This window comes from Microtus pennsylvanicus, chromosome 18, assembly GCF_037038515.1.
Source record: "Microtus pennsylvanicus isolate mMicPen1 chromosome 18, mMicPen1.hap1, whole genome shotgun sequence".
Classification (NCBI taxonomy): domain Eukaryota; kingdom Metazoa; phylum Chordata; class Mammalia; order Rodentia; family Cricetidae; genus Microtus; species Microtus pennsylvanicus.
The window spans coordinates 30,229,984-30,256,340 of record NC_134596.1 but is presented as its reverse complement, the minus strand read 5'-3'; the positions used below and the strand labels follow the sequence as shown (position 1 = coordinate 30,256,340).

At 45.3% G+C, this 26,357-nt stretch overlaps 1 protein-coding gene across 1 annotated transcript in view; it reads right to left on the bottom strand.

Annotated features, from left to right (window-relative positions):
- Sh3gl3 (SH3 domain containing GRB2 like 3, endophilin A3) overlaps positions 1–23,487 on the bottom strand; it is a 105,364-nt gene extending 81,877 nt beyond the window's left edge. The window contains exon 1 of the mRNA XM_075952703.1: positions 23,320–23,487. Within this exon, the coding sequence (XP_075808818.1) occupies positions 23,320–23,364 (45 nt within the window). The 5' untranslated portion in view covers positions 23,365–23,487. The remainder of the gene's footprint in view (positions 1–23,319) is intronic.
- Between the last annotated feature and the right edge of the window lie 2,870 nt (positions 23,488–26,357).

The window sequence follows — 26,357 nt, the reverse complement described above, 5'->3', positions numbered from 1 at the left end:
TATTAATCCTGGTAGAATCCATTATCATGCTGTTAATGTGTTCCACTAGCATCTATATGTGTTTGTATGTGCATGTATGTGTTCATGTGTGGACATACTGTGCGGATGTATTGCTGTGTGTGGAGGTCAAAGGTCACTACTGAGCATTTTCTATCCCTCTACAATATCTTTTAAGACAGGGTCTCCAACTGAATCTAGAGCTCACAGTTTGACTACACCGGCTGGCCAATGAACACCAAGGATCCTCCTGTCTCCCCATTGGAGCTCTTTACATGGGTATAGGAATGCAAACTCAGAGCCGCATGCTTGTGCATGCAAACTCAGAGCCGCATGCTTGTGCATGCAAACTCAGAGCCAAATGCTTGTGTGGCCTGCATCTTACCCATTGAGCCATCTCCCCAGACCCTATCCTCTGGGCTTTATATGAACTAAATAAGAGATTGACTGGACCACGAGTCTACTGTGTATTAACACCGCTTCTTTCCTCCTGCTCCACATCAGGAAAATGGGCTTTTAGGGCCCTGAGCCAAGCCTTCCTCCCCTCCCTGAGCTGTTCATGGTAGTTCAGTATATTCTCCAGCAGACCAAGGGCCTCAGAGGCCAGATACACAGAAGGTGGAAAAGCCAGACTTCCTGTCAGTCCTTGTCGATACATTTCCAGCCGGGTTTGTGTGCATCCTAGAACACGTGCCTGAGGAGGTCATAGATCACAACCCCTCCACCCACACACACACTTAGACCTCACCTCAAACTTGAAGCTTGGGGAACCAACTTAAAGAGCGAAAGTGCCACACAGATCTCTGACTTTGAGTCTGGCCTATGTGACTAGAGCCACGCTTAGCTCCAACAAAGCCCACAGCAGCCCACTCAGCTTCCTAAATCCATCCACAGCGCCTCCCTGGACAAGGCGGCCTTGCTACACTGCAGTGTCCAGACAATGCTCACCCATCAGGGCTCTTGGTGGAATGATAAAATTAACTCCCAAAGACACTGTCTAACATTGTTTCCTATGGGTTAAGGTGTGGATCTTAACCAAGTTCCTTCTCACTTGTTCCCATTAAGTCTCCACACTAGGCCCACAGTGTCCAACCCTCAATTCAGTAAACTCTTGCTGACCCTCTGGGATGATGTGGGGCCTGTGCTGGCCATGATGGGCAGAGCTTCCTCTTCCTCTCCATGCTGCCAATCTCCAAATATCACCCCGGAATGGCAGTCGTCAAGAGCTCAGACCCGCTGACTGGCAGCTGCCTCCTGACCAGCTGGACTAAGCCCCAAAGAAGCCTTGAGAAGGGGCACAGCTCAGCTATTCTAAACGTAAACAAATTCCCAAGGACTTTGGGATTGTTCTGATTGGGCTTCCAGAGGCCATCCCACCCAGACAGAAAGCCAGGAGTGACGTCCCTGCTTGGCTAACAGAGGCTGGACCAGGTTACAGGTGAAGCTGATTGTGACATCACAGGTGGTGAGTGTACGCATTCCTTGTTTGCCTTCAGAGCGCCCCATCCACTACTTTCTTGCTTCTGCCCAGAGTAGACAGTTCCAGGCCACAAACAGCAGTTTCTACCCACTGCATTGATCAGAAAAAAACAAGTGGTGATCCCTCACACCTTACCAGCCAGCGACACAGAAGCCACCTGGGAAAGTGAGTGTGAAAAGCATTCCATTAAAGGGCATCGCTGCCGTAAAAACAAGCAAAAGACAGCAAAGCAAAGGCAGCAGAAACCCATGAGAAGACAGCCCACATGGCCAGGCATGAAGACCCCTCTCTCCGGGGCTTCTGCCTCACTGGCCATGCTGAGGTCAGACCGCTGTCACCTCCATGATTTGGTCCTCAGTGCCCCTCCTCTCCCTGCCTGGTTAAATACGTTTGTTTAAAATGGTACAGAGACAGGGTATGACTCCCTGCGGTCTGTACATCTGTCTCCCTCTGAGCACACCCACTGGTCACCATCACCCCCACGCTGACCTAGGTGTCTGCTTCCCAGGCAGGCCTAACTCCCTTGCCTTTTTCAACTGGAAAGGACAGACCGATTTAGCCACTGTGCTTTAAATGCCACTGGGCTCTGACGAGAATGTGGTTGACTTTCTCAAGATCACACAGCAGTCTAAACTGAAGTCTTTGGACTGCCATGTGCACCACTGCCCCCATGTCTGAGGACAGGTGACGTGAACTAGTGGAGAGGGGTTTGCCTCAGCAGCGGAAGTGGTAAGCGCCCTGGAGAAGTAAACTGACTGACGGGTGGGGAGTGGCGGAGAGGATAGCTGTCATAATAATGGAAATTTGAGGCAGCTTTCTGCCTTTTCCCTCCGACTTCACTGTGCACCTTCACTAGTGGGTAGGTCCTGAAGTAATGAGGAAACAGATGGCTGGGTCTGAACAGGAGTCACAGGTGACAGCTTGGTAGTTTTATCCTTAAAAAAGTAGTTTGACTGTGCTAAATATGATGATTTGACTAATAAAATATAAGCTTTAGAAATACATATAACTACTGATAAGATACAAGCCTTAGAAAGACTTACTAACGAAAATAAACAAGTTTTGGCTGATAAAATACAAGCCTTAGAAGGACTATTGATAAGATACAAGCTTTCAAAAGACCTACTAATGAAAATCAGACAGAGGAATTTAGAGCAGAACCTACTACAGCATTGCCTTATGAAACAGAAGGGGAGCCCTAAGGTTATTAGAACCATACAAGAATGACCAGCAGATGACAGCACCCTCAGGGCTGTGCAGAAGTTAATGGGAATCCTATAGACTTGTTTAGAGTTGAAGAGATTTAAGGAAGCAGTCGTTTCATTTGGTTTGCATTCACCCTTTGTGAATTCAAAGATGTTAAATTCATGGACCACTAAGGAACACAATTACTCCACAGGACTGGAAAGATTTAGCTACAGCAGTATTGGAAGCTGGTCCTCAGTTACAATGGAAAACATGTTAGAAAAGGAAGCTAAAGTCATAGAACAAGGTAGGGCTAGAGGTCATGAGATTTCCCAAGACCAGCTTGACATGAGGGCCAGTATGTCGATTTGCAGAGACAGTCTATGTTTGATGATAACACCTCTATACTGTGCTGTGGAGCTGCTTTGAATGTGTGGGACAGGGCTGAAGAATCAGGAAAGAGAGTGGAATCACTTACTAAAATTATACAAGGCCCCAAAGAAGCTTTCACTTCACCAATGATGACTGACTTCACCATTCCTTGGAACTCTCCCATATTTGTTATTAAAAAGAAAACTAGAAAATGGAGAATGTTAACAGATTTAAGAGCTATAAATAATGTGATTCAGCCAATGATTTCTTTACAGTCTGAAACTCCACTGCCTTCTTTATTACTTAAGGGATGGTCTATTACAGTGATTGATTTAAAAGACTGTTGTTGTTTTTTTTTACTATACCTTTGCAAGATCAGGATAAGAGAAAAATCTGCCTTCACAATGACTACTTATAATAATTACTAGCCCATTAAAATGTACCACAGGAAAATTCTCCCACAAGGAATATTAAACATCCCTACCTTATACCATTATTTTGTGTAAGAGCCATTAGAACTAATATGCAGAAAGAGTTGTTTTACATATTGGAACTGCTGAACTTATTCCAGATGATTAAGAATTAACTTTGCTATTTATTCAACTACAACAAGTAATCAGAAATAGAAATCATCCTTTGTATATAACAATATTAGATACCATTGGGTCTACTTGGCCCTCTAGCACAAGATAATAATGAAATTTATCAGCTATTGGTAGGAAATGTGCTAGAAGCCCCAGAATTTCATAAGAAACATCATGTCAACAATTTTTTTAAAGAAATTTGCTATCACTTGGCAATAAGTCAAAGAAATTATTTAAAAATGTCCTACTTGTTCTTTGTTGTGGTGGCATTTCATTTGTATTTTAATAAATAAAGCTTCCCTGAAGATCAGAGAGTAAAACAGTCCCACTGTTCAGCCTTACAGACCAGGTAGTGGAAACACACATCTTTAATCCCAGTAGCCACAGTAGTTGCCATAGAAACCAGGTGGTGTATGCCTTTAATGCCAGCCCTAGAGAGGATTATTAGACAGGAGGAGACAGCTCTCAGATACAGTCTTATTCTGAGATTTCCTGGAGGCAGGATCTCCATTTTTCAGATTGAGGTCAAGGTAAGAGCCAATGACTGGCTCTTTTTTCTTTTCTGAACCCAAATTGAACCCCAATTTCTGACTCTGAGTTTTTATTAATCATGCTTCACTTTGTATAATCAAACTCTATTACCAGCAGGAAGTGACCCAAAATGTACTCAAAGAAATAAAATTTGGCAAACAGATGTGTTTCATTTTGCAGAGTTTAGAAAATTAAAATATATGCAACATATAATATATATATATGTATATATATATATATATATTCAGGATTTTAATGAGCAACTGCTTTAAGCTTTGAAAAGGCTTATTCTGTAATTACACATTTATTAGACCATTATGGGGATATCTATACAAATTAAGACTGACAATGCTCTACATATGTCTCTAGTAAAGTAAAACAGCTTTTTACATATTACAACATGAAGCATATTACAGCTATACCATACACAGATCTACAGGACAAGCAGCAATAGAAAGATCTAATCACACTTTAAAAAATACATTAATAAACAGAAAGGTACTAAAGATCCCCAAAGATAGATTACACAAAGCTTTATTAACTTTAAATTTTTAAATGGTAATGAGAAAGGAACAAAAGCTGCAAATAGACATGGAATAATAGAAAAAACTGTCTAATAAAATCAGCCTATATATTTTAAAGATGTGTTGACCTCATAATGGAAACCAGAATATGTGTTACATTGGGAAAGAGGTTTTGCTTTGGTTTTTAGAAGAGAAGAAAAGCTATGGACCCCATCAAGATTGATAAAGATTAGATTCAAACAGGAAAGACCTCTTGATTAGGAGAGGCTATAATTCATCAAACGGCTTGGTCATTCAATCCAAACTAACTTTCAAGACTAATAAATACCTTTTATTTGATCAGAAAGAAAAAAACTAATAATTTTTTATTATTAAAAGATAATACTTTTTCTGTTGCCCAAAAACAGTTTGCCTTAACAAAAATATAACCTGACAAAAAGAAACTCTCCTAAGTTAGGACTGTGCAGGATTTTGTTTTGTCTTTCCAGGAGAATACAAGCATTTGACTAAGAAATCTGAAGACCACAGTCAAATGAGTCATCCGAAGAAGCAGGATGAATCGTGCAGAGAAATATGTCCCAAGAAAAAGAGCAACTTGACCTAATGGTATAGTGTATTTCCAACAGGATAAAATTTCATAAATCTTCCCAAATATTTGTTTCTGTTGCTCTCTACAAGCATAAAAAGACAAATGGTCTTTTTGTGATCCCAATTCAATTAAAAATCGAGGCTGGCTTTGTAGTTGGAGCATGTTCTCTCCTTCTCTCAACCTAAGCATACTTGTTAAAGGAAAATACAAAATCTCTGTTTCATGTCAGAAGAGCTACCTGATATGGGACAGAATAAAGTCAAAATTAAGGGGCTATTCTATTGTCACTTAGATTATAAATATTATCACTAAAGTTATAAAATTATTATATGTGCAAATATATGTGGTAACATATATATATAAAAATATATAATTTCTGTTATATAAAATATATAAGGCATATATTTTATGTGGTGATATAAATGGTCATATAGAGTACTAGCTAATTCTAGAAATTAGCTTAATCTAGCTTTCTGTACATGATTTCAGACTTGAGTCTGAATCAGATAACTAGGAATTAAGTTTCTGTACCCTGGATATACTTAATAGATTGTGGTCCTTTAACCTCCCTGAGATCTGCTGCATATGACATTCAAAATGTTTAAGCTTGCCGGGCAGTGGTGGTGCACGCCTTTAATCCCAGCACTTGGGAGGCAGAGGCAGGCGGATCTCTGTGAGTTCGAGACCAACCTGGTCTACAAAAGCTAGGTCCAGGACAGGCTCCAAAGCCACAGAGAAACCCTGTCTCGAAAAACAAAAAAAAAAAATGTTTACGCTTTCTGCAGCGAACAGTGACCTCCAAAAAGATGATGAGGCCCCACAATGACAATTCTGCCCAAATTGTGGTAAGGCAGACAAATACCACCCAAAGATCAGTTTTGAACTACCAGCTGCTCAGGAGAATTTCAAAGCTGCTAGCTGAGATGGTTCAGCCTCATAGACTATTCAGCCAAGACTTCAGATAAGTTCTACACTTTCCCATCACACAGAGACTAAGCAATAAATAATACATTTAGCTCTCCCAAGACTTGAACATTATCCCAATTTTCTCAGGGTCCCCTAAAGATGCTGTCACACACACACACACACACACACACACACACACACACACACACACCCCAAACAACAGAAAGTAAACTTTAAGAATATGATGCTCACATTCCCAAGAGATGGGTGGGTGTTTCTTGATCATTCTGTGGGTTATCAATGTTAGTCATTTTTTAGGGCAGTTGGTTGCAAACTGTTACTGATCATGGTAAGGGAGGAAACTAAGCAAGGGAGGTTGGATTTAAGAATCTATTTCTGGAAAAAAAAGGTGAATATGAAAAGGACAGAATAAAAGCATAGATTATTGAATCTACTTTAAACTAAAAAGCAACTACTAATCTCAAATATTTTACATGGGTATGGATTTTTGTATATTCATACAAATTTAAGGTTATTCTTGTTAGATCATACTCTATATGTTTCTACTCTTTAAGACATTTTGTATATTGATACAAATGTAGGTTATTTTGTTATACTGTATATATGTTTCTGTTCTTATTTAAAATGTACTTATTCAGCTCATTTAAAAATGTAAAGTATAATTTAGAAATACAGGTAGTAGTTAGTCATCTATAATTTACAAACTTGTAGTTATGCTAGGTATGTTTTCAAGGTTAAAACAGGTATATTTTAGATAGATAAGTGATCTTCAAATAATTCAAAGACCTACAGAATATGGCATTTAAGATGCTTAATAACCTAAGGTTTTTCATGACAGTGAGACATATCTGCTCCTGGCAGCACCAAACTACTTCATGAAAGGATGATGGGCACTGAACCTCCATATGGAACTCACTTTTGTTGTGGCAAAGCTAGCCATTTGGGCAAGAAACTGTCCTTGCCTCAACTACTGGCAGCATACTGTATAAACTGAACAACCAGGACACAAAGGAAAGACTGCTGAACTTTTCCAAGACAAGGTGGGACGGTTCTAAAAGCCTGTAGGCACCAATACCCCAGAGTTGCAGAGGAACCTTGAATCACTGCTGGAGAAGCAGGCTGGTAGCTGTGGAGCTGCAATTGCTGGCTGAGATAGCAGTAGATTAAGGCAACAGAAAGGATCCCTCCAGATTAAAGGACATTTCAAGAAAGATCCCAAATTGTACTCATGAGTGGATGCTCAAAATAGTTGAAGACAGGTACCACTGTGCTTGGATAGTGTGTGGACAGACTGTTCTTATACGCAGATGCTAAGATCCCTCACGAGCCGTGTTTGGAAGGTGGGAAGGGGTCTTTGGGAGAGAAATGAGTTTAGATGTGACAGGGGTGGGCAACAAAATAGCATTAGAATAACATAAGAGTAAGCAAGTGGTGAGCGTGTCCTGCCACCGCCCACCCCACTCCTAAAAGGACCTTGTGAGAGGGTCCTACCAGGAACCGAATCTACCAGACCTTCATCTTGGACAGATTCATTAACCTGCAAGATTTATGGGGGTGGAGGGGGTGGGAAAGAAGAGCTTAAAGAATATCAAAGAGGTTTGATTTAATGTTTGTTTTTTGAGACAGGGTTTTTCTGTATAACTCTGATTGGAGCTATCTCTGAAGACCAGGCTGGCCTGCCTCTGTCTTCCCAGGGCTGGGACCAAGGTGTGCGCCCAGCTAATGAGTTTCATTTTGAAGAGATTAAAATCCTTTGGAAACACAGCTAATGCTTGCAAACAACCCTTTTGTGAATGTATACTAAATGTCACTGAGTAACTTGTCTAAGATGGCTAATTTCATGCTAAGTTGTGGGTTTAATAAAAGTGTCCTCCCAGGCTCAGATATCTGAACTCTTGGTTCCCATTTAGGGAGGTTTGGGTGGGACAGCTGTGCAGCAGGAAATGTGTCACTGGGAGATAGGCCTTGTGAATTTAATACTCTTACTGCTCCCTCCTCTCTACTGCGAGCTCGTGTTTGGAAATGTGAGCACTCAGCTTCCTGCTCCTGCCGCCACTCATGGGCTCGCAGTACCTTCTGGTTCACTCTCTGAGTGCAGAGATTACAGGTCTGCCTTCACATCCAACTCAATTCCATTGTTTGAAAATGAACGGTCAAAGACTTTATGTTAACATACCACAGACACTCGCATATCGATGTGTACTGTATCAATAGTCACTCACAATGATTAAGTCTGACAGTGGAGACTCGCACAAACGTGGTTTGTATACACAATGGACTTTTCCAGCCACGAAGAAGGAGTCATTTGCAGGAAAGTGGAAACAAAGAGAGATCAACATATTTAGTTAAGTTAATCTTAGAACAAATGTCCTATGTTATCTTTCATTTGCGATGCCTAGATATTACATAGATACATAAAACAACCCATGCAGGTATGAGACGAAATACAAGTGAAACTGTCTTGAGGACTGAAGGGTACTGTCTGAGTTAGGTTTTTATTGCTAGAAGAAACCATGACCATGGCAACTCTTATAAAGAAAACATTACTTGTGGTGGCTCACTTCCAGTTTCAGAGGTTGAGTTCATTGTCGTCATGACAGGGAGCATGGCAGGCTGCAGGCAGATTGGTGCTGGAGCAGAGAGTGCTACATCTTGCAAGAAACAGGAAGTTGACTGTCACTCTAAGGGAAGCTTGAGCAAAAGAGACCTCAAAGCCCGCCCCCACAGTGACACACTTCCTCCAACAAGGCCACACTTTCGAATAGTGCCTCTCCCTTTGAGGGCCATTTTCTTTCAAACCACCACAGGGAATAAGAGGAGAAGTACATATATGGGGGGAAGAAGAATTTAGCGGGGGTAGGGGTGATATGCTCGCTCAGAATAGAATGTATACTTGTATGAAAGCATCCACACATAATACGGTACCATGAACAATGAATACATACTTGTGTGACCCTGTCCACATGACAGAGACCCAAAGGAAACTCCAATTCCCCAAAGTCTGGCTGTTGGACAAAAGTCAGCATTTCTCAGTATCTTGTGAAGCTGATTCCCCTTATCACTGGCAGAAGGGATAAAAGGCCACCTGTGGTGCCTATTAGCACACCAAAGCACATGCTGGCCTACGGGATCCCTCAGCATCACAAGTACCTGCTGACATACCACATACAGGGAACATATAAAGCACTATACTTGTTTGGAGGGGTCCATATGTAACTGAGTACTGTGTACAATGAATGTAACAATATACTTATGTGTAAGTAGTCACATGTAATATACTATGTACAAGGAACACGTATAGCATAATGAGAATTGTTTTGAAAAGGAAAAGGTCTGGGGATGTGGCTCAGTTGACAGAGTGCTTGCCTAGCATGCACAAAGCCCTGAGTTTGAACCCTAGTACTAACTAAACTAAGCACGATGATACAAGCCTATAATACTAGCACAGGAGAGGTGGAGGCAGGAGGATCAATCAATCCAAGACCAGCCCGATGAGTCCTGTCTCAAAATAAAAAGAATTATAGATAGATAGATAGATAGATAGATAGATAGATGATAGATCGATAGATCGATCGAAAGATAGATCGATAGACAGACAGACAGACAGACAGACAGACAGACAGACGGGAAAAACAGGTAAACAGAAGTGCAGGGTGGTTTTTAGTTAAACTCGGGTATACACTGGCCAGCTAAAGAGACATGGGGAGCACTGGGGAAATCTGAAGAAAGCTCGCTACTGAAGGACACAGAGTGACTGTTAGGTGTGCAACAGAAGCGCCACTAAATAGTGCAAAAGCTATGATTTCTTTGATGAACATACTGAAGTATTTGGGGATGGCATGAGTGAAATCTCAATGTCAGGAACGCCGAGCGGTGGTGGCGCACACCTTCAATTCCAGCACTCCAGAAGCAGAGGCAGGCAAATCTCTTTGAGTTTGAGAACACCCTGATCTACAGAGCAACTTCCAGAACAGCAAGGGCTACACAGAGAAATCCTGTCTTGCCGCCCCCAGGCCACCGCAAAAAAAAAAAAGTCAGGAGCGAAGATGGCAGGTTCCTAATACCTGCTTCTCCTTTTCTATACGTTTACATTTTTTCATTTAATAAGGTGAAGAAAAAAATTTATAAAAAAACTAGGCCTGTAGTTCATTGGTAGAGCTCTTGTCTCCCATACAGGAAGTTTTAGATTTCAAGACCCCATGCTGAAAAGAAAAATCCACTGGGTAAGCAGTAAAAATTAAATTCGAGACTGCACAACGCTAAAACTAGAGTCAATAGAAAGGAAGAAAGATCCCTCCAAAATGGGAGGAAAAAGACTTAAAAACAAAAGGATAATGAAGGAGATTGTTTTCCTATGGCCCATAGTCTCTCCCAAAGCTTTTGTGGCAGCTAAGTTAACAGATGAAGGACAACACATCACTTCAGGACCCTCAAGAAAGAAACCGCGGCACTGACAGCAAACAGCACTTGGTGCAGGAACTTCCAGGATGAAAGCAGAGCAGTTTGGCTTGGCTCAGCATATATTAGCAAAACTAACGAGGGAAATTCGGCTAGACATACTCTGGTGGCCCACTTTATGCCAAGAATAAGTAAGGAAGGCATCACATGAGAACTCAGAGAGGAAGACGCCAGGTGTGGTGGCACGTCACGGGAATACCAACACCTGGGAAACTGAGGCAGGAGAATGAAGAAATAAAGGCTGGCTTTGGTTGCAAAGTGAAACCTAAAAACAAAAAATTCAGAAGGAGAAAGAGAGAGATGGAGGGAGGAATACAGGGGAGAGTGGGGGATAAGGGGACGGGAGGGGGAATATGGGAGGGGGAGAGGAAGGTATAGAGAGAGGGGGAATATTTTAAAGAAGATGAAAGCAAGAATGGCCTCAGTATTTAATATTTTGTCCCAAAAAAGAGACATCACAAGAGGGCAGAGGTAGAGCATTCGCCTAGCACACACGTGGCCCCGGGTTCAAATCCTGCACCACACATAAGGAAATTCTCAGAAGGCAGCGTGGCAGGAACTTCTATATTCAGACACATGGTCGTTTGTGAAGAAGGCAACTGAAGAAATGTTTCAAATATGCAGAGTCTCAGAAAACACATGGCAGAGCCTTCAAGAAACAGACACTTGAAGGTGGGCTTTGTGTCTGAGAAGAAAAAGCAACTCAAAAAGCAAAGCAGGCTTAATGGAAATGTAAGGATATTTTAGGAGGGGAGAGACACAGAGAGTTGAGGGAAGCCATTAGCACGGCTTATCAAAGCAAAACTGAAAGACACCAGATTAAACGGCCAGGCTGGAGGAAAAGAAATACCAGGAAGACAAGCAAACCAACCAAAAACCCTAAAAGCAAAAAATGAAATTTGAGACTGTGTATCCAAAAGACTGAAAAAGCTACTTCTTTCCTTGATTTCAGCAAATGTCATAAATACTTATTAAAGATTTGAAAAAAAGGGTCCACTACTCAAATTAGAACCGGTGTTAACTGTGGTCCAATGAAGTGGCCGATAATGGGGGGGGGGACAATGGGAGGAAGTGGGGGGCCGGAAGACAGCTACACTGACAATGCTTCTTCAACAGAGAACTGACAAGGACCATCCACCCCAGCCCACCACAAAGGATCTGCTTCTCTAAAATGGCGCCATAGCTTCACACAGAGAACTAAGGCCAACTTAGGGGGAAACAGTAAGCCAGGAGGCAACGCTACCACCAGCCTGGACGGAAATTAGGCAGAAAGGGGATGAGAGAGGTGAGCTCACAATGCTGAAGGGGGGTGGGAGGTCGGGAGCAAAGACTTGAGGGAAGTGGAGGTTTTGCATTCAGATCTCCTAAACCCTTGAAAGGGACACAATGTGACAACGGGGTCTTTTCAGAATTCTGAGTCATGTTTCCCTGCTCAGGGTCAACCCTCCCCCAGAACGACCAGATGGCTATAAAATTCGAGTATCTAGATCAGATTTGAAAGTGGGGCAGCTCACAACTACTGCTTGGCAGCAGCTCTGACAAAATCCTGGAGGAGATAGGGCAGGCGAGAATTCCTAAGGGACAGATGGATGTCACTGGCCAGAACGGAGCACAGTCAGATAATAAGAAAACTGAAAGAGCGGTTGTGTGAGGCCCACAGACACGCTGGCAAACACCACTGGGTAGGTCCGAGGAGGACTGGTACCTGCTCCAACTCCGCAGACACACAGAAAGTGACCCCATGGCCCAGCAATGTGGGGAGCCCCGGCCAGACACTCCCTCTGCTTCCACTGTATAAAGTGCCTATGAGGTGTCAGGTGCTGGGCTTGGGCACACAGTAAACCAGATGCATTTGGCCCCTGAGCTCACAGTGACCGTGTGGCCTGGCACAGCCAGCGGCCACAAGTGGTCATTTAATTTTAATTCCAACTTTTATGTTTGTTTGTTTTTACACCCCAACCAAAGTTTCCTCTCTCCTCTTTCCAGTTCCCCCCCCAAAAAAATTATTACAAATATTTTTAATTTATTTTTTTGTTTTCAATATATCCCGACCTCAGTTTCCCCTCTCTCCAATCCTCCTAGCCACCCCCCTCCACTTTCCCTCTACCCTAGATCCACTCCTCCATTTCCACCTCCTAGGGATAGCAACAGAACACAGCACTTAAGTTACAATAAGGCTAGGCACATCCCCCATAACAAGGCTGATGAGGCAACCCAGTAGGAGGAAAAGGGTCCCAAGAGCAGACAAAGGAGTCAGAGACACTCACCCCATACTGCTGTAAGCTGCGCAAAGACACCATGCTACACAACCACAACATACATGCAGAGAACCTAGTGTAGACCCATACAGACTCCGTGCCATTAAAACTTTTCAAGCTAAGAACAGTTTCTCAGCTGCATGCACCACGGTGTCCGGTCAGCATGGTACCAACACCCCATGGAACACTATGCCACCCTAAGAGGCAAGACATGCTGTCATTTGTGAAAACATGCCTGCCTCTCAAGGACATTATGTTAAGAGAAAGAAGCCAGGCACCGAAACAAACGCTGTATAGCGTCCCTTGTGAGATGGATCGTTGATCTCATGCTATGAGAACAGAATAATAGTTACCAGACACTTAGCAGAAGAGGATCAATGGATGCAAAGTTGTTTAATAGGAAGAATATGGTTTTTGTTCTGTGGCCCGCAGGGTGAATATAATTAGAACCAATACTCTATCTCAAAAACTTAGAAGATGGAATTTGAATGAGTTCACCTCGAAGAAATGATGAAAGAAAAAGATGATGGATGGATGTGTTAATTCCCTGAACTGATCCCTACCCAGGGGATACAAACATCAAAGAAAGCATCAAAGAGCCTCCTTATATGCACAAATGTGTCAATTAAAAATTAAAAACTCTGATTTTCTATTATAGCAGTTTAATGATAGACATGATAGTTTTAAATACATAAATAAAATAACTTGGGGAAATAATTTTCTGCTCAAAGGAATAACAACTTTCATCTTTTAAAGTAGAACACATCCCTCCTGCTATTTTGATACAGTTCACAACACTTAATAACTCTGGTAAATTTAATCACAATGATAAAAATCTGAAGAAACTTGGTAATTATATAATATAAATTCAGACTTGGTGATAGAACAGAGCAGAACCATTAAGTATCTCATCTCACACACTGACACAGAGAACCCATATTAGACACGGCCAGAGAAGGACTTACATCTCCATTTCAAAAATGAGGGAAAACAGATACAGCAGTGCACTCAAGGTCACCGAGCAGAGAGGTAACCAAGGAGCATCCCCTTGCTGAGGGAAGCTGATGGGACCAACATCCCCACAGCTGCCCGGTCCCACGGTGTGACCAACATCCCCCACAGCTGCCCGGTCCCACGGTGTGACCAACATCCCCCACAGCTGCCTGGTCCCACGGTGTAACCAACATCTCCCGTGCCTGCCCACCCGGTCCCACGGTGTGACCAACATCCCCCACAGCTGCCCGGTCCCACGGTGCGACCAACATCCCCCACAGCTGCCCGGTCCCACGGTGTAACCAACATCTCCCGTGCCTGCCCACCCGGTCCCACGGTGTGACCAACATCCCCGGCACCTGCCTGGTCCCACGGTGTGACCAACATCCCCGGTGCCTGCCCGGTCCCACGGTGTGACCAACATCCCCGGCGCCTGCTCACCCGTTCCCGCGGGGTGAATCTCTACAAGCTCGGGACCATTTACTGCCAGCACCCACCACTCTCACCCTTCAGGCTTTTTTTCTCCCAAGCCAAAGCAACAGTTTGAGCCCACATGCCATGGCTGCCAACGCCACTAACTCAGCAACGACAGTTAGGGCAGTTGGAAGATCCATGACCGGCTTCTACCTGCCTGTAACCCTCTCAGGGTCCCAGCTGTCTGTCCACCCCTGCTCCCTCTAGGGAACAGTGCCAGTCACCATGAGAGGCAACTAAATAAAGCACCTGTATGGGCCCTCCCCTCTGACTCTCTTCCCTACCTGCCTTCTGGCCTGAGGTCACCTTTGAAAGTAATACAAACAAACAAAACCCTAATCCACACAACTCCTTGGTTCAAAGTCTGTTTACTGTGAAACTCAACCAAGAAAGCAATTAACACACTCAGTTCTATACCACACCTCCAGGGAAGAGCAGGAAGAAAACACCAGGGGGTCTTCCTTGACGTCAAACCTTTGAAGGGGTTGAAGAAAATGCACCTTGCCTTTAACCCTCATATCAAGCACTGATTCTCAAATGTGCCATATAAAATGTTATCATGTCATAGAGGGTGGACAAGAGCTGAGAGACAAAGCCACCATTCCACCAGTGCTCACTCTGCATGGCCCCGACACTCAGTCCATCGCCTCGTTCACTGCCTCCCTCCCGTCTGCTCTCACCACCCAAAACGTCCCCAAAGAGTCCTAAGTGAGCAAATCAGCGCCTTGTCAAATAAAAACTCTGTATTATAAGTTAGGCCGTATTTGACCAAGACTGTGAATTTTTTTTTCCTGTGAAAGATATTACATACATCATTAACATCTGACTCATAAACACCTATGCCCTGGGCTAGAGAGACGACTCAGTCAGTAGAGACTGCCACACAAGCCTGAGGAGCTGCGTGAGGGGGCTGACAGCTGGACACAGTAGCACATCTGGAACCCGGCGCTAGGGAGGTGACAGGTCAGTCCCTGGAGCTGGCCACTAGCTGAGTGGATGAGCCCTGGTACAGTGAGACCCTCTCTCAAAAACTAAAGTCGATGAGGTAGTCTGAATGAAAATATTCCCCGTGGGCTCATGGTTTTGAACAACTAGGCCTCAGCTGGTGGTTTTGTCTTGGGGAGGTTTAGGTAAAGAAAAAATGAAAGCATTCTCAGCTGAGAGAAAATTAAGACTTTGCCACTAGCCCCATATACTGACAAGATGGATATAAAAACAAGCTCTCAAACAAAAAAGAGAATAAAAAAAAAAACTTGGAACATTGAAAAGGAAGACAGAACACAGTAAGCAAAACCACAGACACAATAAACTGCTTCCCCTCGTGAACTTTCTAAATAATTTCTGACGGTTAAATTACAGATTGTAACATCGCTTCACGTGCATCTAGGTGAGCAGAGAGGATGCAATTAATGTGATGAGACTGTAAAAGACGAGGAGATGAGAGATGAGGGGAAGGAAATTTTCTACATTTAATCGTTAAAATGACAGTCAGTACTGGTAAACTGTGATGAGTTGCTTACATTTATCATAATACCCAGAATAGCCACTACCAATCTGTATAACAACATTCATATGAAAACTCCACATAGAAGTCAAATTAACTTCAACTAACACACATAAAGGTGAAGTGAAAAGAAATTCAAAACAGAGCCAAGAAAAATCAATTAAAATGGCAGCCTTTAGCCCTAACATGCCAATAATTACATTAAATGTAAATGGCCCAAATGCAACACTTAAAGAACAGACTGAAAGAGAAGATTAATGAAGCATGGCTCACTTTACCCCCAAAGTGCAGTATTGTTTGGAAGACTGTGGCAACTTTAGGTCAGGCCTGGCTGTTAGAAAGGGGTCGCTGGGGGCCTTTGAAAGTCCCTTTTATCTATGGTTCTGGACCCACTCCTGGTCAGTACCCTGTGAGTGGCTGCCTTCCACAGCTTCTACCACGACAGATGGAACCACTCCCACGACAATCCTTGGCCCCCATGACCAACAGGAATCCCTCTAAGACTGTGAGCCAAAGATTAACCTTTCCTTCCTTGCGTTGTCTCAGCGGGACCTTTTGTCATAGCAAAACAAGCAATATAAAATCTGACCGCACTTTGTCCAAGCAACACACTTCAAATATTCCAATATAGACAGGCTGAAATCAAAGCGAAAGTGATTAGCTACATTAATATCAAGTAGGCATTAGAACAAAGAAAACTCCCACAGTGGAAATGACTTTAAGTTTAAGCCTTAGATGCATTTTTTATTTTAATATGTATTAATTGCACATATTAATGGAGTTTACATTGTGTTTCAATAGATATACAAAACATTCACTTGTTTTCCTCTACCTGGCTTATCTCACTTAACTAAACATACTATAGTTAGGTATTTTTTAACCACAGTCAGCAGGGTCTCCTTTCTTTCTTGTGACTGCAGAATAATCCATTGTGTGTCACATTTTCTTTAGCCGTCCATCCACCGAGAGGCACCTAGGTTGGCTCTTGTGACAGTAATAAACACAGGTGTGCAGGGCCTCTCAGGCACGCTGCTTCCCCTTCCTTTGGTTACACACCCAGGAGAGGAATAGTTGAATAACTCAGGGTTCCACGCTCTTCTCCACAGGGGCTTTTTAAATTTATAATTCCAAAAGCAACCAATGGCTGAGGACTTCCTCTCCTCTCCAGCATTTTTAATCTTTTGCTTTCGTGAGCTGTATCTTTTGAAAAGCAACTGGCCATGGTGGGTGAACAGACTGTATGTAGGAGGGCAGGCTCAGAGGTCTGTGATGGACTGGGAAGCTACTACGGCCATGGGGGCAGGGGAGATGGCCAGGGCAGACCAGCGTGGCAGAGTTGGAGAGCGCCCGCTGAATCAGGGAAACACTTTCAGAGCAGAGCCAGGAGGAGGACCACACCAATGAACTGATGATGTGACGGACATCAAGGCCCAGTCCTGGGCTTGTTTTATCTTATTTTACATAAGGGGCTGGACAGATGTTTGAGACCCAGAGTAGAAAACTGCAAGAGGAGACAGACAACTTCCCGTCTGCGCATCTCAACTAGAATAGCTGAGCTTCCGAAAAGGTAGAACTCATTTATGTCTGTATCTAGGAGGAGCAGCTGAACTAGACGTACAGTTTTGAGATTCATCAGTGCATATGCTGTACTTAAATGTGGGTAAGCCTCCTCGAAAGAGAGCAAGTCTAGAAAACAGGAGTCAGAGGGCCAGCGTGGTGCGGCGCTGTGCAGTCAAGGGATGAAGAGCCATTAACAGAGCCCGGAGGAGCAGCCGGCTGACTGGAGCGGAGAGGAACTCTGGCAGATGCTGCACTCAGACAGTGGCGGTCGGGCCAAATGTTGCTGAGAGTTCAGATGGGGAAGTGGCCATCAGAATGAAGAACACTGAAGACCTACACATGCGTGGCCTCAAAGTACAGGAGAAGACTCAATTGGGATGGGTTGAAAAACCTAACGGTTGACAGAAGCCCATAAAAGGGTGCTAACTTCATCAGTGTACCTGCTGATAAAGGAGAGGGAAAATAGAGGGAGGAACAGCCAAGGGAGGTCTCCCTTTGAGAGACAGAGAACTCCTAGCTACATGAGGATGGGAATGAGATGCAGCCACAGGGGCAAAGGTCAAGACAATGAGAAGGGACAGGCTTGGAGGAGCCATGAAGTAACGAGCCACCTGTATTTTCTACAGTGTACCAAGAGACACAGTAAAACACCCACACATGAGCAAACAGGGGCGCTCTGGAGTACTGAAGCACAACCCAGAGGAGAGGCATGAATGAGGAGTTGTGACTCAAAGATCGGATTCACCACAGAGAACACAACAGGAGTCATCAGTGCTGGAGAGGGGTGTCCCCTGAACCATACAAGATGGTGTGTGCCTATAGCCCTAGCACGGGGGAGGTGGAAGATCAGGAGTTCAAGGGACATAAAGAATTAGGGACCAGCTTGGACTACATGAGACTGTCAGAGAAAGAAAGAGAGAGAGAGAGAGAGAGAGAGAGAGAGAGAGAGAGAGAGAGAGAGAGAGAGAAAGAGGAGAGGAGAGGAGAGGAGAGGAGAGGAGAGGAGAGGAGAGGAGAGGAGAGGAGAGGAGAGGAGAGGAACAGCTAGAGGCTAACGCCACCCCGTGACGAACCTTTCCTTCCCAGGCTGATGCTGCTCTTGCCAGACTTCAAGAACTCAGACTCAAACTGCCCACACCCTTCTGAGTGCCAACATCCACAACAGGCTCACCTGCTACAAACTAAAGTACCACATCCATTCTGTTCACTAACAACTTGATTTCCCAGCTAAAACCTGCCCGTCTGTCATCATGTCTCCGATATGCATGACACACACACCTCCACATAGTCAGTGCTGGGCAATACAGTTTGCACTCGGTGTACTTAATAAACCTAAAAGCCGATCTTAATAGGAAGGAACGCTGTTTTCCAATGTGCTTTAAAAGCAAATCCCAAGGGACTCCTGAGTTATAGCTTTACTTTATAGGACAAAAAGTAAGAACTGTTTGGATTATACTGTATCTTTCAGTTATTAAAAACTCCAAACCAACTCGATTTGAACATCTACTCCGGGACCCTGGCTTTTAAACCAAAGTACACAGATTTATGGATTAATTTGTCAAACAGTTTGTATGAAAGACAACAAGAATGTTTCATCTTTAATATATTTTTCCGATGCTTCGAAGAGGAAAAAGAAATAAATCATTATAGATTTTGCAAAGTGAGTTTTTATCTTCTTTCTCTAATGAGTAAGTGAAACAAAAGACATTCATTGTCTCCCTGGAGAAGCTCATCATTCACTAGGGCCATCTTTCCCCGAAGCATTTGTCCATAAATGGCCAGCCTGCTCAGTCAGTAACTGTCTGCAAGGGCATTTCTCAAGGCCTCTCACGACCACCTGGCCTTTTTCAACTTGATGCATTAAAAGAGAAAGAAGGGGTTACCAAAAAGCTATATTAAGGCCTTCCCTATTCCCTACTGTGTTGTCAGGTCATGTGACAGAGGCTGTAGGCATTGCCACATAAAAGCACAAAGTAAATTCAACATGGAGCCCACAACACTGGGTGGTTAGACTTAGGAGAGGAAGAGGGAAGGGATGGTACTGGTCCCTGGACTTTCATGGGAATATGGCACCAGTCCCAAAGAGGTTAGAAGGTCCTGGGATGGAAAGAATATGTCGATAAATACAGCATCCCTGCCAGAGCATCCATCCACAGTAGGGCCTGGACCTCCCTCATCAACAGTGACTACCGCCAAGAGAAACTGCTATAAGATGAAGCACAGCCAGTCTGGTCGGGAAACGACCAGAGTGGATCTTTACTGTTCCTGTGCTGTGCTGAAAGAAGCCACAGTGGCAGCTCTCAGTTGAATTTACTTCTAGCAGCTCAAATCACTGCTTCTATTTAAAACTCTTTTAAAAGTGTTAAGTAACTTACTTAAGAATTTCAGCCAAGTGGTAGCGGTAGCGGTGTACACCTTTAAATCCCGACACTCAGGAGGCAGAGGCAGATGGATCTCTGAGTTAAGGTCAGTGTGGTCTACAGAGTGAGTTCCAGGACACCCAGGGCTACACAGAGAAACTCTGCCTCAAAAAAAAACAAACAAACAAAAAAACAAACCAACAACAGAAAACAAAAACAAAAAAATTTAGAACTGAGACATATACACAAAGTAGATGGATGGATGGATGGATGGATGGATGGATGGATGGACGGACAGACACTCCTCCCCACCTCTATGTGTGTGTATGTATTTTTTTTCAAGACAGGGTTTCTCCATAGCTTTTGGTTCCTGTCCTGGAACTAGCTCTTGTAGACCAGGCTGGCCTCGAACTCACAGAGATCCGCCTGACTCTGCCTCCCGAGTGCTGGGATTAAAGACGTGTGCCACCACCGCCCGGCTGTGTGTATGTATTTACAATTCACACACCATGCAGCTCATTTAAAGTGTACAATCCAGGGGCTAGAGAGATGGTTCAATGATTAAAAGCATTACTGCTCTTCCAGAGGACCTGAGTTCAGTTCTCAGCACTCATATTGGGAGGCTGACAACCACCTATTACTCTTGCTCCATGGGATCCCAATGTCCTCTTCTGGCTTCCTCGGGTACCCACACAGTATGTAGCACACACGCGCGTGTGCACACAAAAAAATAATATTAATAAAATAATAATAAATCTTCAAAAAATCAAAAGTTTACAGTCCAGTGGTTTTTAGTATACTCCGAGTTTTGTGAACACAGCACCTTTGCTTAGCACAGGGACCCAACTTCAGAATCCTCTTGCCATTTGTCAAGCAGAGAGAGAAGCCAAGGAGGCCCAGATGGGTTAAGTCCAAGGTCGCAGAGCTGTTCCTGGGAAGGAGCCAGCCCTGAATCCCTGGGAATTACTAGCCACTGACATCATCCGGGACTCCCTTTCCCTGCCCTTGGGAAAGCTCGGAGTGAATTAAAACCTACTGTGAAAATGTTGTTTGAGAACATCTGGCATTTCTTACTGCTCTGCTCCCTCATATAAATTAAACACAACCGACTTTCTCCAAGCCGGCTACGGCTACACTGCACAGTTTCTAAGACAGACGCCTAGGACTGAGCTGGGGATGTGGCTCAGGCAGGACAGTGCTTTGCCTAGCAAGCATGGAGCTCTGGGTTCAGTGCTCTGGGTTCATGGTGCTGCCCTCCCGTAAGCCCAGCCTTGGAGACAGAGAAGCAGGACTCAGAAGCTTGCCATCATCTTAGCTGTGTGGTCAAGGCTAGAGCTAGATTGGGCTACACAAGAACTGGGGGAGCGAGGGGAGAAGAGGACAGAAACACCTAGAACAATATCTAGACAATATTTTAACCACAGAATACAGGTAAGTTCAGCGAGAATCTGGGATGTCTCTCTTTTCAATAAGTACAAATAATCTCAGAGAAAGGAAGGAAAGATTTAGAGCAGCGGTTCTCAACCTGCCTGTGCCACGACCCTTCCATACGGTTCCTCATGTGATGGTGACCCCCAACCACAAAATAATTTTTGTTGCTACTTCCTAACTGTAACTCTGCTACTGTTATGAATGGCAATTTAAGTATCTGATATGCAGGACCTCTGATATGTGACCCAGAGACTGAGAGCCACTACTTTAGACCCTAAGTAGGCACTCACTCACCCCTATGACAACGATGACTGAATGTACTCAGATCCCTCCCAGGTCTCCTTGAAGGGGGTAAAGGGGCTCATTTCCTGCTAAGGAAGACAATGTTACAAGTGTGGCCAAAAGTTATTCAAGCACAGCCTTGCCGGAAGAAGCTCTGGGATTCCTGGCTGCTCCAGTGTATCTGCAGAAGTAGATGCTAACCACTTCAGCCTTTAAATGCCTATCTGCTCTCTCTCTTGTCTCTGTCTCTGTCTCTGTCTCTGTCTCTCTCTCTCTGTCTCTCTCTCTCTCTCTCTCTCTCTCATAGTTAATCCTTAACTTCATTTATTCCTCACTTGTTACATACATATATTTATTGAGCTCAGCAAGCACCCGGCTAAGCAGTGGTCAAGTGTGGCGCCCCCTAGAGTTTTTATTTAGACTGTTGTGTATGTTTCCACTTGGCTCAGGTCTCCCATTTTAAAATGCCCATTTTAATTGTAATTTCCCCCAAATCAATACTCCCAGTTCCAGACCCCCCCCCCCCCCCCCCCCGCCAGTGCAGGATTCACCCATGGCCAAAGGCCAATGACAACTGAATATCCGGCAGACTTCTGTAAGTACTAAGATCAAACAGAGGACCCACCATCTCTGCCCTCACCCAAACGGCCCCTCCTCCAGGATTTCTACCACCCTGAATAGCACCACTGTCCACCCTATGTCCCCTGCTGGGAACAGCCATCACTCAGTTTCCTTGTGGACCAGCTGGGACTGAGGGGCTAGCCGCGTCTTTCCGCCTGGGATAGAGAAGATTTTCTCATGCCAGCTGCAATCTCAAGATCGATTTGTGGGAGAAGCAGGGGAGGAGCATCGCCACCGACAGGGACTCTAAATGCAGTCTGTCCACCTGGGTTCTAGCAAAACTGAGGCTGGGGATGGGATAGAGGCACGGCAACAATTCCGCAGGTGCTGGTGAGGCTCTACCACTGCTAGAAAACCGTAGTGTTAGAATGCAAATTTGCCTCTCTCTCTCTCTCTCTCTCTCTCTCTCTCTCTCTCTCTCTCTCTCTCTCTCTCTCTCTCTCTCTCTCTCTCTCTCACACACACACACACACCTTTTTTTTTTTTCTGTGTCCCTGTTTCCAGCTTCCTCTGCTCAAAATGCCCTCCCTCCCACAGCCCATAGCCACAATTACTTTTCGTGTTTAATCTCCAAATGCCTTGCCTTCACCTCCTGGCAGCTTCTCATGAAGCCCCCACTAGAGTCACCTGCCATCCTTCAGCGCGGAGGTGTGTCTAGCGTGGTTTGTTTACGTGTGTGTTTTGGGTCTCCCCATCACCAGGGCAGGAGCCTGGTGCCAAGCTCGAGCCAAGCCAGTAAAGAGGGCCCACAAGGGAAGGACCACAGCGGCGAGTCCCAACCCCAGGGAAGCCAAAGCAGAGACTGGCGGGCCCCAGCCAGGGGACTAGTACAACGTCCTGAGGAGACCCCCAACGGAAAGGCTGGAGATACCTGGGCAGGAGGAAGGCCTATTTGGGTCGTAGTCCCGGTGTCTCTCCTCCCTGCGCTCATCCCGGAGCCCACCACCTCCGACCTCACCACCGCCAAACCGCTCCTATTTACAACGGCCAGGGCGCAGCCGGAGACCCGAGACTCAAAGGAGGAGGCGCCACCGCGCGCAGCACAGAGCGCGCGACCGCTACCCGCCCCCACGCCCTCCTAGGCGACCAGAAACCCAGCCCGAGGGAGGCCGACGGGAACCCCGAGTCCACGGCCCGCGACCCCCGTCGGGACACCGCCTCCAGGTCCCCTTCCCGCGCGCCTCCCTACCTGACTGGCTTTGTGGAACTGCTTTTTGAGCCCGGCCACCGACATCGCGGCAGCGCCCCGCCCGGGGGTGGTCTCGGGGCTCCGTCGGGCCACGCGGCCGCGACGCTGAGCGGAGCGGGCACCCCGGGCGGTCCCCGCGCGCCCCACGGCCACGGCCACCGCCACGGCGCTGTCACACTGGCACACGCGCGCGCGCGCAGATAGCAACACCGCGTTTCGAGGTTTGGACGCAGCCCATTGGCCGAGCCTCGGCGGCATGCAAATGAGGCCGCTGGGACCGCCCACGCCTCATTGTTGCGTGGCGACCGGGAGCGCTTGAGCCAGGAAAGAGGCTAGTGGATGGATGTCCCCGGGATGCGGAGAGCCTCTCTCCGGACTTCTTTAGACCAGCATGGGATGCAGCTGACTCTGAGACTGTTCTGGACCCGAGGCTTTCTCTCTACTTTTCTGGGACTTGATGTGAAACCTGCTTTCACTCACTGGCAGCAACATTATCTCCCCTACACACACACACACACACACACACACACACCTGCCCCGCGAATTTTGGATTGCTGAGTGATATGAGAAAGGAACGCTGAGGTGTGCATCTCAGGAAGAGAAACACTACAGAAACCGGACTCTGTGCTTAGTTGGGCGGGAGCCGGTTGTGGGACGCTAGGGGGTGTGCTCTAGCAATTTGGAGTCCCTGGGAGGGAATTACTTGGTAAGGTTTACTAATAAACTCACACTAGTCTCACAGATGACCGAGCCCCATGTCAGCTACACCTCTGCAAGATGCCATATTGGTCTCCAGGTATGTCTGTTACACAAGACCTTTTCACAGGGTCTTGAGGTTGTTGTTGAACAGCGGGTGCCCGGTCACGGAAACGGAACTTCACATCAATGCATGTGCCACCAGTGAGTCTACTACTTTCCTTGAACCTGGCCTTTCAAAGACCCCGTGGCCTCTAATGCCTGTAATCCACTTTAACAGAGTTTTGCACTGAAACAAGCACCTCCCAGATTTCACTCTCTACCTAAAAGAAATGTCACTCCATGGACCCTCCCCAAATCTGGCCTAGGGTTACCAGCATTTCCTGCTTGTCCTGAACACTTGCGGTTCACACCTGTGCCAGCCGGGCTTCTATTTGACTCTTGCATTTCTCCGAGACTCTTAGCTCCTGGCTTCCACCCCCACCCCCACCCCCGCCTGAGTCCTCGTAGCTTCTCGCTACTGTGGCAGGGTGAGTACCTACAGCTCTCTGTGCCTAGGTTTGCCCGCAATGGCTGGGGAAGCGTAGAGTCCATAGCGTTCTTCCTTCGATGTGGGAAATGTGGGCATCTTCTTAACGGGCATCTTGTGACGAGGTTAAGGAGTGTGACTCTGCACCTAGCTGGCCAAGGACTAGTTGACACCAGATAATGGTAGAAGGTGTGATGGTGGTGTCCACTGGATCACAATAGTCCAGCAAGATGACAGGTCCCCATTGCTGTCCCAGCCCAAGGTTCTGGGAAAGATGACCCTCCCTTATCCTGAACTAGTCTATGGCTGGGTAGATCCTCTCTACTGCTGACCCCTTCGGTACCCAAAAGGTGTTTAAATAGCACAGGCTCAACCTGTACCCTCTGTGGAGTCAGGTCCGTTTCAACACTGGTGATTGGCATTTTTCTATGGCTGACAGTTTTATTAGGTTTGCAAGGGGGTTGTTTTATTTTGTTCTGTCTTGAGGGGGAAGTCACGGTTTGAAGGGAACATTCCATGGGGTGGGGGTGTGGACGGTAGTGGGAGCTATGAGAGCAGGAGGCAGTTGGTCACACTGCGTCTTCAGTGGGGAAGCAGAGAGATGGGTGCTCAACCCCAGGCATGAGAGTGTAGCAGCCTAATTGGGGGGAGGGGTCTTTCCCTTCTCAGTGAAAGCTCTCTGAAAACTCTCAGGGGCACATCCAGAAGTGTGTCTCCTAGGGTATTCCAAATCCCATCATGTTGACAATGTGAATTCACCATTGCAATAAGTACATGAAAGTTTCCTCCTGTGGTCAAGCTTAGTAAATCCATCTCCTGGGTTTATCCAAGTGCAGACTTGTAGATTGTTTCTCATAGTTTTTGAAGATTTGGATCTTTCATATATAGTTTTCTTCACTAAAAGGATTTACATGGTTTGTTCATTTTATTCTTTCTTGTTTTATTAACAGCACATATAATACTAGCAATGGCTTGGATTCCATGCCTTGTTCTCAAAAACAACACACATGTTCTAGATGTTTTATAAGCACAATTTTTGGTCATTCTTTTTGTTTCTTCTTTGTAGCAGTGATGTACACCTTTAATCTCAATTCTCTGGGGGGGGGGGCAATGCAGGCAGATCTCTGTGAGTTCAAGGCTAGTCCTATCTACATAGTGAGTTCCAGAACAGCTAGAGCTACATAGTGATGTGGGATTCCCCTCTGTATGCTGTGATGACCATTGGTTAATAAAGAAACTACTTTGGACCTACAGCAGGGCAGAACAGAGCTAGGCAGGGAAAACTAAACAGATGCTGGGAGAAAGAAGGTGGAGTCAGGGAGATGCCATGGAGCTGCCAGAGGAGAAAGACACAAGCCAACAGCCAGAACCTTGTCAGTAAGCCACAGCCACATGACAATACAGATTAATAGAAATAGGTTAAATTAAGATTCAAGAGTTAGACAATAATAAGCTAGAGCTAACAGGCCAAGCAGTGTTTTAATTAATACAGTTTCTGTGTGGTTATTTGGGGAGTCTGGGCAGCCAGAAAACAAACAAGCAGCCTCCTACAACAAATTGGTGCTCCAACGTGAGTTAAATAAATCTCATAAAACCTGAGAGCACTTGGAAAGGAATTCTAGACACTAAAAAACAAGTTTAGTTGCTTTTTTTACAGATGGGCTCTGCTTGCTGGTGGTATGCTGCAGCTCCTTTAAGAGAGGTCTTCCTAATTCAACAGTCCTAGCAAAAGAAAAAAAACTGCATGGTTTCAAAACTGCAGCTTCCTGGTCTGTGTTGCCAGCATAAAATCAGGCTCTTTCAGGAGGCCAAG